Here is a 19,366-nt window from a genome sequence, read left to right as displayed (position 1 = left end):
GACAACGCCGAAACGTCCCTAATTGTGCCCATTTCGTCCTTTTTAAACACTGGAAAGGATGCAATCTTTCCTAAGGAAGGATTAAACCAGAGGCAATAAAGTTCATTACAGCACTGCAGTGTGTCTTCGAGGGAAAAACTGCTCATGAAAGAAAAGAGGAAGAAGCAGGATGTGACAAATGGAAAAATAATCAGATGTAAATACAGAAAACGAAGTCAATTTTTTTCTGTTGATTTAGCACTGGTACTTTGCCCTTTGGCACTGTGTATTTGGTAAATATTCTGAGCAGGACGTTCACAGCCTTTTCTTTCTGAGGAGAATAGCATGTTCCCACTTGTTTAATGTTGTGGCTAAAATTTGTGTTTTAAATGCAAACAGAGAAATTTCATAAAACAAATATAAATAAACAAACTATCAAAGATCCCAGCAGTAAGAGCTTGACATAACCCAGCTTCTCCTAGAGCTTCAAATGTCCCTCACTCCCCCTCACAGGCTGTGAGTCAGCAGGGGAGGAGGATACTTAGATTAGAAACACCAAACTGTGGAACAATGATTACACAAACGTTATTTTGGTTGCACTTCAGATGCTCCTGCAGTTAAAATCTGCTAAATTAGGAGAACTGCAGTATCAGAACCTCAGCTGACACCTGTGGAGTTCTGACTCCACGACCCCAAACTGCAGCACCGAAGCAAGGTTTAATACCACCCAAAAATACGATTTAATTTTGACCCCCTTGTCACAAATCAGCACAGGCCAGAAGCATAATTTCAACCTTCCTGCACTGCTGGCATTGAGCACTGTCTCTGCTGCTTTTGGTTGTGTGGTAATTGGAAGATATTTATTGATGACAGGAATAGGATCAAACAGGCCCCCGAAGCCTCAAGTTTCAGGCCAGATAATCATCTGGTGTAAACTGGCACGAAGTTGGTACCTACCAATGTCAATGTCACTCCAACACCGATTATTTTGCCTTCAAAATATTTTGTTATAACTCTCGGGAGTCCTTGGTACATAGAAATATAGACACTCAGGTGATAATCACGAGCTTCTTAGCGACAGTTCTATTAATTAATCCAGTATCACATTCCAGATATCCTCATCCTTTAAAGATGGTGAGGAGACAATACTGTTTTTTTCAGCACCACCAATCCCAACGGGAGATGCTCCAAAGAAACACCCAGAGATGCTCCACAGAAGCACCCAGAGAGGAGCAGTTCTGAGCTGAGATCGCCGCTTGAATCCCTGCATTATGCACCAACGCACCATGTGAGGGTTGGTTCAGCCTTTATTACCAGCAACACAAGGAACCCTCTATCTTCTGTTTACTGGGATGGGAATAAACACAGGGAGTTAATATGTAACCATCCTTTTGTGGGTGCCTTGGGGTTTTAAGGGGAGAAACTCCGGCCCGAGGGTCACTCGGGACGTCGGGGACTGGCAGCGATGCACCCCCTGGCACTGCTCGTGGGCATCGTGGCCCTGAGCCACGGGGCTCTTGCAGCAAAAGGTAAGTGTCTTCCACTTCCTAAGGGCAGCCCCATCCTGTAAGTGGGAATGAGGGAAGCTGGAGAAAACAAGAGGATTTTAAAGCCTTTAGATAATTCCGGTCAAGTGTTTTGATCAGGGATTTTCTCTGAAAGCGGTTTCTGCTCTTTTCCCTTTCCTCCCTCTGTCTCTCCCCACAGTGGGGTGAGTTGCTATATACCAATGAATAAAATGAAGGAAAACAGAAGAAGTATTGACAGAAGTGTTGGGTTGTCTGCATTCCAGGGGGGGCACTGCATGTGCCTGGAATTAACCTGCTCCATCCCCCTGCCCAGCTCTCACTCACCTCACTCTCCCTTCCATCCAGCACAGCTTTTGCCTCACTTTTCTCCTCTTTCCCCCACATCAAGGGCTCTGGGGACTGTTTCATGCACCTTCTCCCTCTGTTTGCCATTCCTTTCTCCAGTACAAGCTCTGTGTCCCTGTCCTCTCCCCACAATCCCAGAAGGAGCCTCTCTCCCAGTCCTCTGCAGGCTGCAGCCCCTGTTCCTCCCTCTCTGCTCCCTCCTGTTCTCACCCTCTGGATTTGTTCACGCTGTCAACATGTTAAAGCTGGTTTGGAATCAGAGCTGTCTGATGGAACAAGAGGGTTTGCCCCAGTGAACAGAAAAACCAGAGAAACCAGAGAAAACCAAATTTAATTACAAGAAAAAAACCCCCCAATTTCCAGCTGACCCCACCAAACTAATTTAGATTACAAAGGAAATGCATTAGTTTGCTTGAAAGCCCCTCTTGCCCTCTCCTGTCCAAAGTAATTTGCCATAATTGACTCATTTTACAGACCACCTCCATAAACCTATTTTGAAGGAAAAGGCAGTTTTAGTTAAAAAAGTGACACCAAATCTAACTGCGGGCATTGGTAGAGCTGCTAAGGAGAAGAAGAAGAAGAACATATTTTTTCCTGACTAATAATTATGACAGCCATCAGCTGCCTCACCGAGGCACCCACAGGACAGGAAGATACTATAACTCCAATTTTCTACCCGGTTTCTTGTAAAGTCTCTCCTTTCCTCCAGTGTGTCCCAGGCCTCCAGAAGTGCTGTTTGCCACAATTAACGTGGACAAGCAGGTGTATGAAGTGGGTGAGGAGGTGGAATACACCTGCAGGCCTGGGTTCATGCCCAACAATGGCCAGAGGAAGTACACCTGCCTCCCGACCGGCAAGTGGGCCTTCAACACCCTGCTGTGCCTCCGTGAGTAACCCCCTGCCGTGGTTTGAGACCCCCAAAAATCCGACTCCCAAGGCCAAGCCCCCCTCCCACAACTCACCCCAGCGCGAGAGGGGTTTTCCAGACACAACACAAGACTCAATACGGGGGGAAGGGAATTATATTACAATTATTACACAAATAAATATTATAATACATTATATACACAATCCTAACTATCTCTCCTATGGTAAAGCGGTATTTGCATTGGATCAAATCTCTTTTCCCTCCAATAAAAGTGGGGAAGGGAAGAAGGAAAGATCCTTTCCACGTTCAGGGCAGCAGTGTCTCTCTTTTCAATGCAGCAGTCGTAGTTGGAGTTGTTGAAGTTGGATCTCTCTCCATTACACCCCCCAAATCCTGCTCCCACCCTGGTGCTGGGCACTGGTCTGAAAAGGGGATTTATAGGCCATGGGAGGGATCACATGTATTTAAGCAGATATACCTCCAGCTCCAGTTGTTCTTCCCTTACGTGCTGGGAGTGGGAGGGGAGAAGGGTGGGAATAGGGGAAGGATCTTCCCATCCATGTCCCGTGGCCACCCTGTAATCCTCTGCTCCTGGATGGGGATGGAGGTTGAACCTGGACATGGAGAACCTTCATCTGCCCCAGCCCAGCAGTTCTTGTGCTCTACCATCAGTAACCCCTGCATTTATTGTATCCCTCGCTGTCCAATTTTATCATTTCACTGCATTGAAGTTATATTCCTCAGACAATCAAATGCTAAAAGAATATTCAATCAAAAAAACTTCAAAATTACTATATTTTGATAGAAACAGAACATCCAGACTTATGAAATGCAGTATATGTGAGTAGAGAAATGTGAAAGACACCAGGATGAACCTTTATGATCAACTTGTTCCCATCATAATGAAATCATTATTTCATGCCTCATGAAATAACATTATCCTTTCTTTTTATCTTTAATTAACAGCAAAGAGATGTACCCCTCCTGGACCCTTGGAGAATGGAAAGATTGATTTTGTAGAACTCCAGTATCAGAGTACTATAAATTTTTCATGTGAACCAGGGTAAGCATTCCCTTCCTCATACTGTTAAATAAACAACCTAAATCACTGTATTACATTCTAGTATCACCCACTGCCATATTGCAAGGCAGAGAACTTGGAAAACTGCACATAAAAACTCATCTACACTTCAGAAATTATTTTAAAAAAGCCTATCTAGTGATCCTCTGTTCAGTCTTGGCTGTAACATCCTAGAGCTTTGCTACTCCAAAGCAAAGTCTTGGAAATATGGAAACTATCAAAACAGCAGAGATTTTATGCAAAGATTTATTCTGGAGTGCTTTCCCCTGCTTTTTAAATCCTCTTATTACATCATGAGATGAAATCCTACAGCAGAGAGTGGATAATCTCCAGCAAAGTTGTTGTGCTCTTCGGCTCTGGAGACTGGAAATTGTGTTTCTGTGCCTTTCCAAGCTCAATAAATGAAAACAAGAGGTTAATCCTCACTTGGTCCCTGCAGTAAAGGCACTTTTACTCAAGGCTACTCACTAACTTTAGAAATGAGGATGCATTCAAAGAAAAATAGTTATGGTTAATGCAGGGAAATATTTGAACAGAATTTCATTTTACTTGGGTAATTAATGACTAAACAGTTCTTACCTGGAAGGTGAGACATAGCCTGGAGTTCACTGAAGTGTCAACAGTCTCAACTATCTCCTTCTACAAAACAGGAACAAGATAAGGAATAAATAAATTCAGCTGTGACACCAAATGCAGCAAGGGGACTGGATTGGATGTTGCTAATTATAATTTACTGGTTTTCAGCTGTGTGATATTAAAATGAGAGGCACATGCTGAATATTTCTTTAAAACTCAGAGTAAAGGCTAATAATGTAAGTGCAGAGGAGGGGAGAGAAGCATTTAGTGTGCATATGGAAACTGAAGTGAGTGTCTGGCATTAAAATATAATAATGTAACTTTAGTTCTTAAGAGTGTTGAGTTCTTTGCAATATTTGATCCTAATTGCCATCATTAGCTAGGAAGTCCTCCCAAGAAACCATAACATTTACATTAGCAATCACAGATAAATGTTTGCTACTTACAAATACCCATAGTATTAATCAATTGTAGAAGTTAATACATAAAACAGAACACACAGTTGAAGAAAAGCAAAACATCTTCTTGTATCCAGCCTTCTGCCTGGATCTTTGCAATACTTGAATATTAACAATTTTTCATATTTGAATCCAAAATTCAGGAAGAGCTGGACTAGTGAAGGATTTCAGAGCTGGACTCTTTAAGTCTGTTTATGAGAAATGTTAATTTTTCTTGCAGAGAACAACTTGATTTTTGTCCCTGTTCCTTAAGCTCTCTGATAACCAGGTCTTTTTGTTTCCAGCTACAACCTCGTTGGGTCAAGAACAAGCCAGTGCATGTCAGATGGAAAGTGGACTGGAGTTTTTCCACAGTGTCAACGTACGTGTTTCAATACTAAAGAACTACTCTACTCTTACTCTCATTCCAGAAAGATTCTTTTCCATTGTTCAGAGTAACATTTAGTCTTATTCACAGCTCTTCCACAGTGCAGTGCAAAAAAAAATGGTTAGGAAAAATCCAGCAGAACCCTGGATGTTTGGTTTTAGGTCTGTGGGTTTTAGAGAAATACAGTTTAAAGGTCTGTACAAAAGGCCAGGATCAGGGATGCTATTTACAGCTGGAGGTAAGATGTTTATCCACTCCAATTCCTCCTCCCTGCGTATAAAAAGAGGATATTGTCATGCCTTTGCACTGTTATACAGAGTTTTGCTCTAACTCGTCCTGCATAAAGACTTTACTGAAAGAGCAATAATATTGTCTGAGAAATACAGCAAAAATCATGAATTCCATGCTCTAGGACTCCTGAGACCTTTAATCTGAACTATTTGTTTCGTCAGCTCTGATTCCACGAAGGGCAGCGTGGGTTCATTTAGTTACAAACACGTTGCTCCTCTGATTCCAGGAATAATTTGATCTCCGATTTTCTCTAATCTCTCCCTTTAATTTCCATGAACGCCGTGCTTTTCCAGCGGTGACTTGTCCACCTCCCCCCATCCCGGAATTTGGAGTCCTTTCTTACCGTCGCTCAAAACCTGGAAACCTTTCTCATTTCCTGGACACGATCACCTTCGAATGTGTCCCCCCTATGGCACTTTTTGGGAATGAGACAGCCACCTGCACGGCCAACGGGACCTGGAGCAGCATTCCAGAGTGCAAGGGTAAGGAACACCTGAAAAATATGCCCTAGAATTGTATATTCTATGCAGAACTACATGAACAACCTTAATATTTTATGTTTATTAACAACCGTTATTGCAAACATGCAGCACAATTATTCTGCAATTCAGGCCCATGGATGTGAGGGGGTTGCTCACAGGACGTGGCATTGCCAAAATATTTGCTGCAGGTATAAAGGTTATATAAACAAACCCTGCTAAATGGAGTGCCCAGTGGGGAACCCGAGCCTGGCCTCCAGCATGCAGCCAACATTTTATTCTAAGCTTGGATTCATCAAAGAAACAATCAACCTCACCCTTAGTCCTAAGAACTTGCAGTGAAACTATGCCATGTTTAAGCAGTTTTTTGCTATAACCACAGATTGATGTGTATTTAAAACAAGCAACGTTTGTTTATTTGCAGTGGTTTTCTAAGCTGTGTTTTCCTGTGCAAGGGGCTGAAATGAACCACTGTGGGAGTTTTATGTATTTTTCAGGTATATAATGTGTTTTTTTAGACCTGTGACATGGATAAAGCTTTGGTTTTGGTTTTGTCCCACAGTTGTCACCTGCCCCACTCCAATAGGGATAGAAAATGGATTCATAGAGTTTGCTGTCCGCAGGACGTACCACTACAACGAGAGTGTCAGCTTTGGCTGCCAGCCCACCTATGTGATGGAGGGATCCAAGCATTCCCGGTGTGAAAAGACTGGAAACTGGTCCACAAAACCAATTTGTAGAGGTATGCACACACCTCCTGTTAGAAACCACAGAAAACTGAATTTTCCTGTCAGACTCTGCCTGTTCCTCACTGCTCTGTGCAGGAGCTGCCTTCCAAAGGAAACCACAATCATAATTGCAAGGCCCTGATAATCTAAGACCACTCCCAACACTGAACATTGTATGAATGTAGGTACGAATGGTATGATTATATGTATGATTGATGTATCTGAATTGAATTCAATAATCAGCTACATAACTTTTTTTTGTCTGACTATTTCCTCTCCTCTTCCCATTTAATATCATTAGAAATTTTACTGAGGCTGGATTTCCACTGGAAACTTTTGACCCTTTGCTTCGGGGTCTGCATTTCTTCAGCATTGTAATACCAGCAGAAGTTCTCTAGATATATGTGAGACACATTGTTTTTCATTCCAAAATGGCTCTTGTACAGGAATCTGATGGGATCTACTCCTCCCCTTTTCAAATCCTTACATCTTCCTTATAACTGTTTTTTTTTTTACAGCACCATGTAAGATACCAGTTAAGAAAGCTGTGGTGTTATACAATGGGGAGAAGAAGAGAGTTCAGAATGACCTCAAGGAGGGCATTCTGCACGGGGAAACTGTGTCCTTCTTCTGCAAGAACAAGGAAAAATCCTGTGCCTACACCGTGGATGTGGCGTGTGTGGATGGCAACTTCACCCTCCCTGCCTGTTTCAAAGGTAGGACCGAGGCTGAGCCCAAACCAGCTTCTGGTGTGGAATTACGAGTGCTTTAGTGTGGAGGGCACTGTCACAGTTCATCCTCAAGTCCTCTTTGAGTGGATAATTCCTCTGCCTTGGACTGGAGTTTTGGGTGTTTTGGAGAAGGAAATGATGCACAGCAAGAGTTTGTTTTGTTTTGGATACATCAAAGCCCTGCTTTAATTCCTGTCCTGTTCTAGAAAGTGCTATTTAAAGGTGGTCTAGCCCAAAGAAAAGCATTCTGGGATTTCAGGAATACTTGGATCAGCACCTTCTCTAGGGGTAAAGAGCCTGAGCACTGCTGCAGCCTCGAGAACCTGATTTTTCCCTCCTATTCTGCTGAATTATTCCCACCTTATGCTGATCAGAAACACACTTTGGACCAAGAGTGATAAAAAGCAGCTGATAAAGCTGTGGTGAGGAATTGATGCTGGAGGAACTGCTTCACAGGCACCCAGGCTTTTAGAAGAAATAAACAGCCAACACCAATGTTTGTTAGAACAGGGGATGTTTTGCATTTGTTTTCTCAACATTCCTTGCACAGAATTTGCCTTGTAAGTTTTATTTTCATTTGAAAGTGAAGGGAAAGCACAGACTACACCCCATGAAAACATCTTCCCTCACATTCAGCTTGGCTTCTGATGTATGTAGCTCAGCTTTCACTGAAACATAAATGAAATCAGTGTATTTCTTCAAGATGTTTTACTACCATGCAAAGAGTTGTTTTCAGACGTGCTTCAAGAATTTAACCCAAGTTCTTGTTTCCAACAGAACGTGGCTTTTTTTCAACTCTCGTGAAGAAGGACCCATCAGACATGAAACCATGTGAAGATGAAGCATGAATGAGAGAAATAATACAGTACTAAATTTCTGCCTTCCTGAGACAGAGCCTTTCACATACGAGAGGAAAAGTGCAAACTTCCAGGTGAACTCCAGACTCTGGGAATGCAGTCTCAGCCTTTTCCCTCCCACAATCCCCACCAGCCTCTTCCACAAGTTATGACACATTATTTCAGCCATTAACCTCCATTCTCTCTTCTCTGCCTTCTTCCAAATCCCTGCAATGCTGCTTCTCTTTGATATTTCCAAAATTTATGCAACTGTAAATGACTTCCTCCATAGCAGTCGCTTTACAATAAAGTGATTTTCAGCCACTAGTGTGTTCCTATTTAATATTACCTTATCATCAATTAAATCCTTTAGCTCTGGACTGATTTACACTGAAAGGCCTTAATCATTGGTAATTACCTGGGTTCTGATTCCATTAACACTCCCCTGTGACAGGGAGTGGACCTTTCTGAATAGGCAGAGGGTCATCAGCTTGGGATTTTCCAGAATTTATGTAAGTAGAAAGACTGAGATTTCCAAATTACTTTAGAAGCCAAATATCCAACCACAACTTAAATGTCAATAACATCACATAAAGCATTTTTTTTTAATATTTCAAAAGAAACTCAAAAGTTACTAAGACCATTTCGTTTTTTGAGATTCTAACTTCACCTGAAAATGTTGTTTTAAACAACTGTTAATTTTTACCACTGTTTCAATATTACACAATGTAACTGCTTCATCTTTTATTTTTTTATTTTTTAAGAGAACTGCACACCATTGAGCAACAGCACTGATCTCTGGTCATTAAGTAGCTTTGAAGTAAATTGTACTTTTAATTTGATTTATGATACAGGCAGCTCACTGGTGTGATCCAATCTGACAAGTTTTGTACTTATGTGTGTACTTCCATTCAGAAAAAAGTAATTATGATTTCAACATACTAGAAAGTGATAGATAAATACTTGTTGTGCGCATATAATGAATTGTCATGAGTCATATACATGGTTCCCTCTACAGTATAAAAGCCTTTTCTCTGATTAAAAGCATAAGTAAGTTACACAGCATGCAAGCTACTGCAGAACTTTTAAAAGGACCATTTAACATTAAGATCAAACTACTTTTAAGATGCTACAGCTGCCATTAAACAACTCTGAACATACTCTAATTACCTTTTTTCTTTTTTTTTTTTTGAAGGCTGCATATGAATATTTTAATAGTATGACTGATATAATTTGTCCTTATGCTTCCTACTTTTAAGGAGAGATGGAGGCAGCTATTATTAAGTATTTAATACTTTGTACTCATCAGCAATTTAATTCTCTAATGTAGAGACAGATGAATTCATGCTGGCAACTGGAGTGGGTATAGCCTTGGTACAATGTGAGCTGTGTTTTGGTTCCCAACATGTTAAAGTGGGATCCTTGAATGACAAGGCCAAGATATCCATAATTTCTTCTAACACATCCATGAACCAGCTGGCAGGACCCAATGAGTTTGGAAGTGTTGTGTGGGTCCCTCTCTGGGATCGGGATGTCCGGGACGGTCGCTGAGATACCAAACACAGTTTAATATTAACTCGTGTTTCACGGCAAACCCCGTGAGGTTGGTGTAACATTCACTGCCACCAAAATGCTGTTTGGCCCCGAAATGACTCGTGTTTTGCACAAAAACAGTCGCCTCAGGAAAACTGAGATTTTTTCTGAGCAAATTTTCCCACTTCTACTTTCCCATGCAGCAGGATAATGACTGAGCTCGTCAGCTGGCCCTGCTTCCTCGCTGGGTATGCAGTGCTGGAACACTTGAAAGCATCACCCTTAGGAGCCAATGTTCACATGCTGAATTTATTATCTATTCTCCTGAAGCAAGAAGGGGGAGAAAAAAAAAAATAAATCTGTGACCTGTTAACTCTTTGAAGTAGTAAGGTGTTTGTGAATCACAACTTTTCAGACATGAAAGATTGGCTCAGAAGGTCTGAAAAATAATGTCTTGCAACTCAAAGTGTTCCAGAGGCTGGCAGGAGGCAGTGAAATCTGCCTTTTTCTTCCACACCCCCCCCTTTTTATTTTTTTTGAGGTGTTTGAAAGAATGCCTTAAGCTGTGTTCATGTTACTTGTGGCAACCTGCTGAGACAGTTACAGAGATAAGAGGACATGGTAAAATGAGGTGAAAAAAAAAAATAATGCTGAATGTGTTTTACTTAAATGGTCATATTTTTACAATTCAAATTGGGAGTATTCTGTATCCTGGCTGGGATATCTCTGTGTTCTGTAACAGTGATTTCCTCTGGAAGGTCAGCGCACACCAGTGCTCCTCATGTCCAGGCTGAAGCTTTGGCTGGAGACAAGACCTCAGTAATTTCTTCAATCTTTTATTTTTCTTTCATGTTTTTGGACAGAAGTTATGTAGTTATCAAATCACTGCAGGTAGGCTTCAACCTCTCTGGCCACCCTGCTCTGCATTGGTAAGCAGACCCAGAAACTGGAGCTATTCCTTCAGGAAATTTCTCTTGGAGCAGCGATTCCAATTCCATTGGTTCTGCTCAGCCTCATGTTCTTTTTCACCATATTCCGGCAAATTCAGTTTTTCAAAGTACTTTGTGACGAGCATGACAGGGACATACTCAAATCTGAAGGCAACATGCAGAAAAAAATCAATGAATAACAACATACAAAAAGGGTGGCTTAGAAATTCCACCCCTTTTTGATGGTGAAAACCAGATTTGCAAAGCTGGACAGAAATGCAAACCTCTCCCTGGATTATCTGAGTAATATGCTGATGTGCTGCCCCTGGAGAGAGTCACATTCTTCAGCCCATTCAGCCTTTCATATTCTAGCAACTAATAAAACTCTCCTCTGTCTCCTATGATTTGGACAAATTGGTTTTATACTGACTACGAAATTCCCCTGACAAATCTGGTTATCTGAAGTGATGATTCAAGAGGTGAGAAGTCTGGCAAGTTCAGCCACCTGGTAGTGTCACTGTGCTGCAAGAATCTACTGTGGTTTTAAACCAGATGAAAAGCAGTCCCATCTTCCACGTTATATTAAATGACAAATATTTTAAATTCGGAACTTAAAGGTAATAAATCATCTTTGTAACATGCTCATGAGATTCGACCACAGATGAAATATTCCATCAGTGATTTCTGCAGTGCTTCCATGCAAATGTGGGTTTAAGGCAACCTGAGCAGGCACCGGTGTAGCTGTCAGAGCCATCACCCAACGAGCCCCATCGTGGAGTCACTTCTGCTGAAGATTAGCTGAGAAATCAAAGAAAACAGCCAATTTTCAACCCTACACTTAAGGATTTCTTGTTTGATGTGTGTGTGCATGCGAATCAAGCTTAGGAGAGCTGAAGAGTTTGTTTGTTCAAGATAAAAGCGCTTTAGGCCCTACACAGGCAGTAAGGCCTGTGACAGATTGTTGGGGAAAGAGAAATAAATGAATCAGCCAGAGGTTTTATTTGGGATTGCACATACACACAATCATTGACTGAAGAAGAGATTGAAGAGCTCAAAGGACTGGGAGATTTCTCTGATTCTTTGGGATTCTTCCTTCCTTCTTTTGGATCTTTCTTTTTGTTTTTTTTCTGGCACGGCTACAAAAGAAGTGCAACCCGTGGGTTTTGGGGTAGAGATGTTGCAGAATCACAGAACATCCTGAGCTGGAAGGGACCCCCCCAAGGATCGCAGAAGTCCATCTCCTGGCCCCGCACAGCACCATCCCCAAGAGGTGGATCCTCAGGTGATCCTCACACCTGAGAGGATCATCCAAACCCTCCTGGAGCTCTGGCAGCCTCGGTGCTGTGACCACCGCCCCACAGCGGAGCCTGTTCAGCGCCCGACCACCCTCTGGGGGAAGCACCTTTCCCTGAGATCCAACCTGACCCTTCTCTGACACAGCTCCAGCCGTTCCCTTTGCTCCTGTCCAGACCAGCGCCCGATCGCGTAACGAGCTCAGGCAGCGACCGCGTCCCTGCCGTGCCTCCCCCGCGGCTCCCACGCACTGTAATTAAGCCCAAGCGGTTTTTCCCCGTGAAGGTTTCTGGGCACCAGCAACTCCCTCCAGCCCCTCCACTCCCTCCGGGCCGTGCTCGGGTGTGGCTCCGGGCCGGGCTGTCCGGGCCGTGTCGCCGGTAACCCGCGGAAACGGAAACGCGCGGGGCCCGCGGGGCCGCCGGGAGCGGGGCCGGTTTGAACGTTCGGCCGCCGGCTCAGCCCGGCCGCGCCTGCCCCGAGCGGGGCCGGGACCCGCCGGCTCAGCCCGGCTGTGCCTCCCCCGTTCGGGGGTCCCGGCCCGGCTCTGCCCTCCCGAGGTAAAGGGGCAGCGGCCGGGGAGGTGCCCGAGGGCGGTCCGGGGCAGGGAGGGAAGGAGGGGATGGGGATGATTGGGATGATGGGGACGGGTCTGTGCGGAGGGGAGGGACCGTCAGCGGCTCCGGCGGGCACAGGGACGTGCGGGTTGCAGGTGGAATGCACAAAAACGGTCCCCAGTTCCAGCTGGGAAATGACCCTCGGTTGGTCAGACCTGGTGCTGATAACACCGAGTTCGTGGGGTCAATCCCCATCTATTCACTTAAGAGTGATTCACTTAAGACGCGATGATCCTTTTGGGTCCCTTCCAGCTCCGTGGTTCTGTGACAGTTTGGGGATGGGCGCTTGTCTTTGCAGCGCTGCTTCCTCAAAAACCAGCCCTGACAACGTTTTTGGTTCTGCCGCTTTTAACCATACCTCTGCTTGCTTCTGCTTTCCAGTTTTCCTGCTGGTTTCGCCTTCTTTTTCCCCTCTACCTTAAAAAAACCCCACTCTAATCCTAAGGAGTGCCAGGTTAGGAACGCGGTACCGCACAAACGCCTCGAGGTGCTCTGTACAAATTGTGTGTAATGAATACATTTAGCGTGTGGTTGGAAGTTCAATTTCAAACCTAAACAAACACGTTCTCCTATCTGCTGTTTGCAAACAATCCCTCTTAAGTTTCGTGTTTATTTGTACGCAATAACACATCTAGTTTTGTTTCCCGTGTAGTTTCCAAGCATGTCTTTGCGGGGCCCCGAGGTGAAGACAGGCTGATGTAAAGTGAATTTTTGACCTTTTCTCCTCCAATGTGGTGAATGTTCTTCCAAAATGAGCAGCGAAGACGAAATCTCTGAGAAACTGGATACAGAATTGAATCGCTATATTGTGGCTATGAAGCCTTATGTTCTAAAGCTGCAGGATAGTTCTGGTAAATATGGTAAAATGTGCATTTAAAGGCTAATAACAGAATTCTAGATGACTGATAATTATAATTTTGTATCTATGTACTTTTTTCACTTAGTTTAACCAGAAACTTATTGTCTGCTATGGCATGGTTTTGACACAGGGTTTTTCCTGCTTCTAAAGTTGCAGTTTTTTAGGTACCTGCTGTACTTGTTTGAGTTTATCTGTTTTATCTTTACGATGTGAATATGCTTTTTGCATAACCACATTAGCATTTTTTTGTAAAAATGTAATACAGTAGCAATGAAAAGCTTCTTAAAGGCATTGTTTTTGAGATGGCCCTTACAAATTACAAATATTTTCTAGTTATAAAGGTGTTAAAATTTGGTTAGGAATGTGTGATAGTAGGAACATCAATTAAGAAATGATGTTTTATAAATCTATTTTTTTTTTACAACCAACTGGTTATTATTAAAGGCACAGACCCTACAAAGTAAGACCTTTCTGTGCGAACATTTAACCAAATGAATAATTTCATCATCTGGTAGCAAAACTTGTGTAAATACAGATTTTATTTTTTTTAATTAATGAATATTTATTATATATTTAAAGTATTAATGCTCATGCAGGCTGTAAGTTGTAGTTAATGGCTGCTCTTGCAGTGATTGCAGAATTCCTGGTGATTTATGTCTTCTGTCCCTATTAGGGATTGATTCCCAAACGTGCCATTTCTGGAAGTGATGTAAACATGAATTTATAGAAAATGTTTCTGAAATATGTAAACTTCAACTATTGTTAAAGACTTATAAATAATCTGTTTAACTGTTTTTGTTTGGTTTGGTCATTTGGGTTTGTTTGTTTTGCTTTAAACTTTTGGGTAGAAGGGAAACACCCGTGAAACCAGTGACCAGTGATGGTTTCTTCAGTGTGTTTGATTTGCTCTGAAAATGTAGAATGAGGATGTATATCTGTGTTTTCAGAACGAAGAATATGTGCACTGTGGATTAAAAAACTCTGCAGACCCTCAGGAGCAGGGGTAGGATTAGAGGGAAGGAAGAATCGGAACTTGTATGCAAAACTTTTGCTCCACATGCTGAAACAAGGAGTCCTGGAGGGACCTTTTGCACAAAAACCAGAACAAGGATTGCTGAAAAGTTTGCCTTCCTACATGGTGAGTGTGAGACAAACAAAGATATACCCTCAAGATACATTTGCCTCTTTGATTTGGCACGAATGTGAAAAATGATGTTGGGAAAATCTTTTAATGGGCAAAACCTCTTATGAAACCTCTATCTTGTTCAAAATTCAGATTAGAAGGCTTATAAAAATCAGTGTTCTGAAGAAACAATTTCTGATTCTTTGAAAATATGTAATAAAAAGCCATTGAGGCTTTCTTTTTTGTTTTAATCAACAGTTTTGTGAAAGGAAAAATGTACTAGAAGGTGGTGACTTTAGTAATTAGAGGTGATTATAGGAGGCTGTGTATCTGTGAAAGATAAGATGATTGTTCACACAGATGTTGTTAAGCTTATTGTTTTCTGGAGGCATGAATATAGTGTGTCAATGCTTGGCATCAGCTTCAATGGGGTAACAGTCCTGATTTATGCTAAAATTACCCATACTGAAGGAAGTAAAGTACTGGAAAACATTTACACTGTTGCCTGTTGTATGAATTTCCAGGGGTTGGGAGTGTGGCATCTGCCACTGCCTTCACTGGAAAAAGGATGTTTTTACTGCAGATATTCCTGCAAAGAAATTACACTATTTATAGAAATTATTGTATAGAAATTTATTATATAGAAATTTAACTATGTGAAGAATGTATTGGTGCAAATATATTTTGTTGGTTTTGCTTTTATTCTCATTACAGACAACTTATGTTGAAGAACTAAGTACAGCAGGAGCTGTGAGCAATAGCTCAGGCTGTTTGCCTGAGTGGGTACTGGGAGAACTAGAAAACACTGAAGCTAAAGAGGAATCCTCTGTATCAACAGCACAGGGGTAGGATTTCTGTATTTGCTTTGTTCAGTATTTGATATTTAATAGATTTCTGATTTGATAACTTCTGGATGCTTCAGTTTGTGTGAGTTTGTGATGGACTCATCATCAGTGTTTGTACTTGATAAACAGAAACTCTGGTAATTGCTTCAATGTAATGAAAACTTCTAGACTTTTCCATTCTTACTTTTCTCCATTGGGTCTTCTCTGGCTTTCATCCTCCATGTCCCTCCAAGGTCTATCCTCTTTCCCTTCCTCCTCTTCTCCTCCTCCTTTCAGTTACAGACACTTAACTTGGAAGATCTAAGTTAACACTTGTAGTCTAGGGCCATAATGCTGAAAGGAGCTGTTTTATCAAATAGTTATTAATGGCTATATTTCCTATAGAGATTAGAAGTCTAAACAAGCACACAGATGGTGGATTTAAAGGTTGTTCTATGATTGTTGCTCCCAGTTGTTTTTCTTTTTTTTTAGAGGAAGCAGAATAATGGCTTCCTGTAGATAAGCAAAGTTTGCTGTTCTGTGAGAAAGGAGGAAAAGTTTCATGTGTACAGAGAGATTTGATTTATCTTTTTGTGAGTGTGTTGGTTCACCCTGAACACCTATTTGTCTTGTGTTTCATCAGGGCTTCTTTATGAACTAGCAAGATTTCTTTATATTTCCCTTAAGCATAATAAATCTTGGATTCCAGAAGGTCAGGCTGGCCCAGCTGTACTTGTTAAAATTTAGGAGGCTAAAAATCAAAGCTGCTGCCTGGGGGATACTCTGCCATGTTTCTGAGTGGGGAGGATTGTTTGCAGTGGCTCCATCCTCGTCTGAACAACAACTCTCTGAGTTTGATTTAAAATGTTTTGGTCCATATCAGGGTGCCTACTACAAACACATGAGCTTTGCTGGTGACCAGCACCACCTGTGCTTAAATCCTGCATGTTTGTCATTAGGATAATTGAAAAAATTCAGCCTTGCTCATTTGCAGCTCTGCAGCTGAACCCTGAACATCTGTAGCTGCACCTTGTTCTGGCAATCCATTGGCTCTGGGCAGGTTTGCAGGAGCTCATGAGATTCAGCTGCATCCTTACTTCCAATCAGTTGGGAATAGAGCTACTCCCAGAGCAGGGAAAGGGCTGAAATGGGTCAGGTTATTAAGGCTTGTTCTCCTGTTGGCTTGGAAAAATGTCCCTCCAGTATTGAAGGAGTGCCCAGCTGGTCAGTTGGACACCACTGGAAATCTTCAGCTCTGTTCTGCCCTATTTTTTGGGAATCTTAGGTAAATTTTAGTTCAGTCTACTGTTCTTAAGTATTTACTTTCTGGATTTTCTTTGCAGCACAACTTGATGCTGATTATCAAGATCTATGTTCCTTTTTGTTTTTTGTTGGTTTTTTTTTTTTTGATGTGACTGCGTTTCAGTCATGGATGGAGTGACCTCTTGTTTGCTGGTTTGGAAGTTTAGTTAATGTTTAACCTTTCTGAAATCCTTGGTGAAGGAAGCACTCAGACATAGGCTGTGACTGTTATTCAAGGCTCAGTAGGTGCTGTGCAGGTGGAAGTGAGTGTTTGCTTCTATATGGAGCTTCTGATTTGATTTCATCACGTTACAAATACGTGTGCAGGTTTTATTTCACAAGTTTAGTGCTTTTTTAGTGTGTTCACTCTACATTTTTCATAAGTGGCCATCATTAGCTGTTTTATTGTAGGCACACTGATGTGTTTGCTGTATGTGATGTTTATATGTATATGATGTTTATATCATATTTTTTTCATCATGTTTTTAATTTTTCAGCTGTGATTTGGAGAGATGACAGTTAGACACTCTTGCAAGTTAAATCATGTTGATATTGAGTATCATGAAGCTTTTCCTCTTCTTTCCTTCTTCCTCCTTTTGCATCCAGGAACTATGTGTAATTCTAACAATCACTTAAAAAGCTGCTCTTGGGTCTGATGTATCCCCTTTTCCTGAGGACTGAGGGCTCTTCTGGTTGCTCTGATAGGAGCCTGTGGTTTTGATAAGAGCCTTGTGGTTTAAGAAACAGAGAATGGAAAATTGCCAGCTGAGTTATAATATTCCTGCCTTGGGCTTGGTGATTCAGAGGGTTTTTGGGAAGAGGTGTCCAGATACCCTCAATTAGAAAAAAACTGATTTGACCTTATGAAAACAAGGATTGTATCATGCTTTAGAAATGGTTTTTGAGACCTTGGCTGAATTTGTGTTGACACTGTGCCATGTCAGGATACCTGGCCTGGATGTGGTCAGATTGTCTTGGTCCCTGGGTGTAGCATCATCATGATAAAGGATCACTTTGGGTATTAGAAGCAGTAAAACAATATCAGCACAACTCTGCCCTGTTAGGCCCAATTTAGCATATTCATATCTCTCCAAGGCCGTATTTGTGGCACAAAAATACACCTAATTACTCCTAATTCCTTACCTACTGTCAGCTGGGGTGTTATTTGCATATTCTTCCCTCTGTATCCGACTGGTGCTGGTCCCCATTTGAAGAAAGCTGAGGTACAGTTCCACTACTCCCACCCCTGTATTCTTTGCCATATTTTTTCTCTCTTCCCACTTGGTTCATAGTAGAATATTGGGAATCTGACCCCTTTTCCCTCTCAGTATCTGAACCTAAGATTCAGCTTGGTCTGGCAAAGTTCCTGAAGTTTTGGGTGAGGTAGTGGAGCTTTATTTCATCTACTTTTTAACTTTTATCCTGTGGAAATGAAGCAACACCTGATTTGGTGATCAATATGTGATTCCCAAGGCTCTGGTGAGTTCTCTGGAGATGTGGATTGCATATTATTCTGTGTCAGGAGAAGCAAGTAAATGTGATGGAATAATGTTTCCTTCTGGTTTAAGGAACTCTGGAAGTGAAACTTTGCTGTGCTAATGGGTGCTCAAACCAAGAGCGGGGCTGTGTCTGAGGAAATCTGAATTTGTGTTGGCAAATTTTGATGGTTCTGTAGATTACATAAATTAGTCTTCAGAGCAACGAGAAATGAGTTTTCTTGTGAGTTATGCAAGAAAAATATTGAAGGTAAATGTTTCAGCTGTTGTGTTTTGTAGAAATAGCTTATTTAATACTTATTTACATGTGATTGTGTTAAGACATTACCTATATCCAACATATAGATCCCTGGTTTTTTGTATTTACAGTTTTGAACGAGCTATCAGTGCAGGTAAAGATGGAATATATGAAATATTTCTGGGATGTGCAGTTTGTAGGGAGAGCCAGCAGATGGTGATCGAGTTCCATTGTATTTGTCCCTCTCCTCCGAATGTGCATTGGGAAAACTGGATCCATGGGCATGGAATATGTGTGGCTGGATGAAAATTTTGCATTCCAGGCATGACTCAGTTCTTACAACATTTTCTCAGGGCAAAATAGATAATGTCAGCGAGACATGTTTGAGTAACTACTTGCTGTTATTTATCTCAAGATTCTCCCCTTTCAAAGGCCCAAACAGAGAAGTTCTTTTCATAGTGATTCTTATCTTGCCATACAAATAATTCTGTGTTTGGCAGTTTTGACTTTTCTATATGAAGTTGTTTTTCTGCCTAAACGAAAAGGAGGTAAACAAACCTTACTTGCAAGCTGGGGGGTGGATGAATAAGCCCAAGGCAGCTGGTGCTGGAAAGGTACAGCTTATTTTGAAACATGAGAGGGTTGGTTTGAGGAATGTTGAACAGAAACCTGGTGTTTCTGACCCCACAGGAAAATTCTACTGTATGTTTAGAGATTGTGCCTGAAAAACACTGTTAGAGGTTAGTGTGGAGCTGTGCTGGACCAGGAGGAACCAGTGAGTTTCCCTCACTTTGTTCCTAGTAGGTTATTATTTACTAACCTCTTTTATTAGCAGCAAATTGCTTCCTTCTCCCATGCTCAGTGTTTTGGCTGAAGCAGGAGGT

General features: G+C 41.9%; 3 protein-coding genes across 7 annotated transcripts in view; 2 read left to right on the top strand and 1 right to left on the bottom strand.

Moving 5' to 3' along the window:
- The first annotated feature begins 1,374 nt into the window (after nt 1-1,374).
- Nucleotides 1,375-8,592, top strand: APOH (apolipoprotein H). 2 transcript variants are annotated; one of them, XM_027654429.1, is made up of 8 exons: nt 1,375-1,508; nt 2,563-2,739; nt 3,688-3,784; nt 5,121-5,197; nt 5,788-5,976; nt 6,536-6,715; nt 7,220-7,417; nt 8,210-8,592. In XM_027654429.1, exons 1-8 carry the CDS (start codon nt 1,445-1,447, stop codon nt 8,278-8,280), a joined length of 1,053 nt encoding a protein of 350 aa, XP_027510230.1. In that variant the 5' UTR covers nt 1,375-1,444; the 3' UTR covers nt 8,281-8,592. The 2 variants fall into 2 exon arrangements, with proteins under 2 accessions (XP_027510230.1, XP_027510231.1); XM_027654430.1 differs by lacking the exon at nt 2,563-2,739 and having other exon boundaries at nt 1,384-1,508.
- Nucleotides 8,593-10,338: 1,746 nt separating this feature from the next.
- LOC113952317 (collagen alpha-1(I) chain-like) lies at nt 10,339-13,160 on the bottom strand. Its single transcript, XM_027654228.1, has 3 exons — nt 13,111-13,160; nt 12,346-12,675; nt 10,339-10,895 (listed from the first exon to the last, which is right to left on the bottom strand). The coding sequence occupies exons 1-3, from the start codon at nt 13,158-13,160 to the stop codon at nt 10,754-10,756; spliced, it is 522 nt and encodes a 173-aa protein (XP_027510029.1). The 3' UTR covers nt 10,339-10,753.
- Nucleotides 12,472-19,366, top strand: part of CEP112 (centrosomal protein 112) — a 154,549-nt gene continuing 147,654 nt past the window's right edge. For 3 of the 4 annotated variants that reach the window (XM_027654428.1, XM_027654424.1, XM_027654425.1), the window contains exons 1-4: nt 12,472-12,583; nt 13,293-13,491; nt 14,447-14,637; nt 15,337-15,467. In XM_027654428.1, the coding sequence (XP_027510229.1) occupies nt 13,392-13,491; nt 14,447-14,637; nt 15,337-15,467 (422 nt within the window). In that variant the 5' untranslated portion in view covers nt 12,472-12,583; nt 13,293-13,391. The remainder of the gene's footprint in view (nt 12,584-13,292; nt 13,492-14,446; nt 14,638-15,336; nt 15,468-19,366) is intronic. The other variant, XM_027654426.1, reaches the window with a different exon arrangement.

The sequence above is a fragment of the Corapipo altera genome, unplaced genomic scaffold, assembly GCF_003945725.1.
Source record: "Corapipo altera isolate COAL_440 unplaced genomic scaffold, ASM394572v1 343, whole genome shotgun sequence".
NCBI lineage: Eukaryota > Metazoa > Chordata > Aves > Passeriformes > Pipridae > Corapipo > Corapipo altera.
This window is presented reverse-complemented; position numbering and strand designations above follow the sequence as displayed.

Excerpts from the sequence above, each read along its gene's own strand:
- APOH (XM_027654429.1), top strand. The coding sequence starts at position 1,445 with ATGCACCCCCTGGCACTGCTCGTGGGCATCGTGGCCCTGAGCCACGGG. Across the intron at positions 5,198-5,787 it reads AGTTTTTCCACAGTGTCAAC|CGGTGACTTGTCCACCTCCC; the intron begins GTACGTGTTTCA and ends GTGCTTTTCCAG. Across the intron at positions 5,977-6,535 it reads CAGCATTCCAGAGTGCAAGG|TTGTCACCTGCCCCACTCCA; the intron begins GTAAGGAACACC and ends TTTGTCCCACAG.
- LOC113952317 (XM_027654228.1), bottom strand. The coding sequence starts at position 13,160 with ATGTATTCATTACACACAATTTGTACAGAGCACCTCGAGGCGTTTGTG. Across the intron at positions 12,676-13,110 it reads CACCTCGAGGCGTTTGTGCG|ACCCGTCCCCATCATCCCAA; the intron begins GTACCGCGTTCC and ends CCCTCCGCACAG. Across the intron at positions 10,896-12,345 it reads CCGAGCACGGCCCGGAGGGA|ATTTGAGTATGTCCCTGTCA; the intron begins GTGGAGGGGCTG and ends TGTTGCCTTCAG.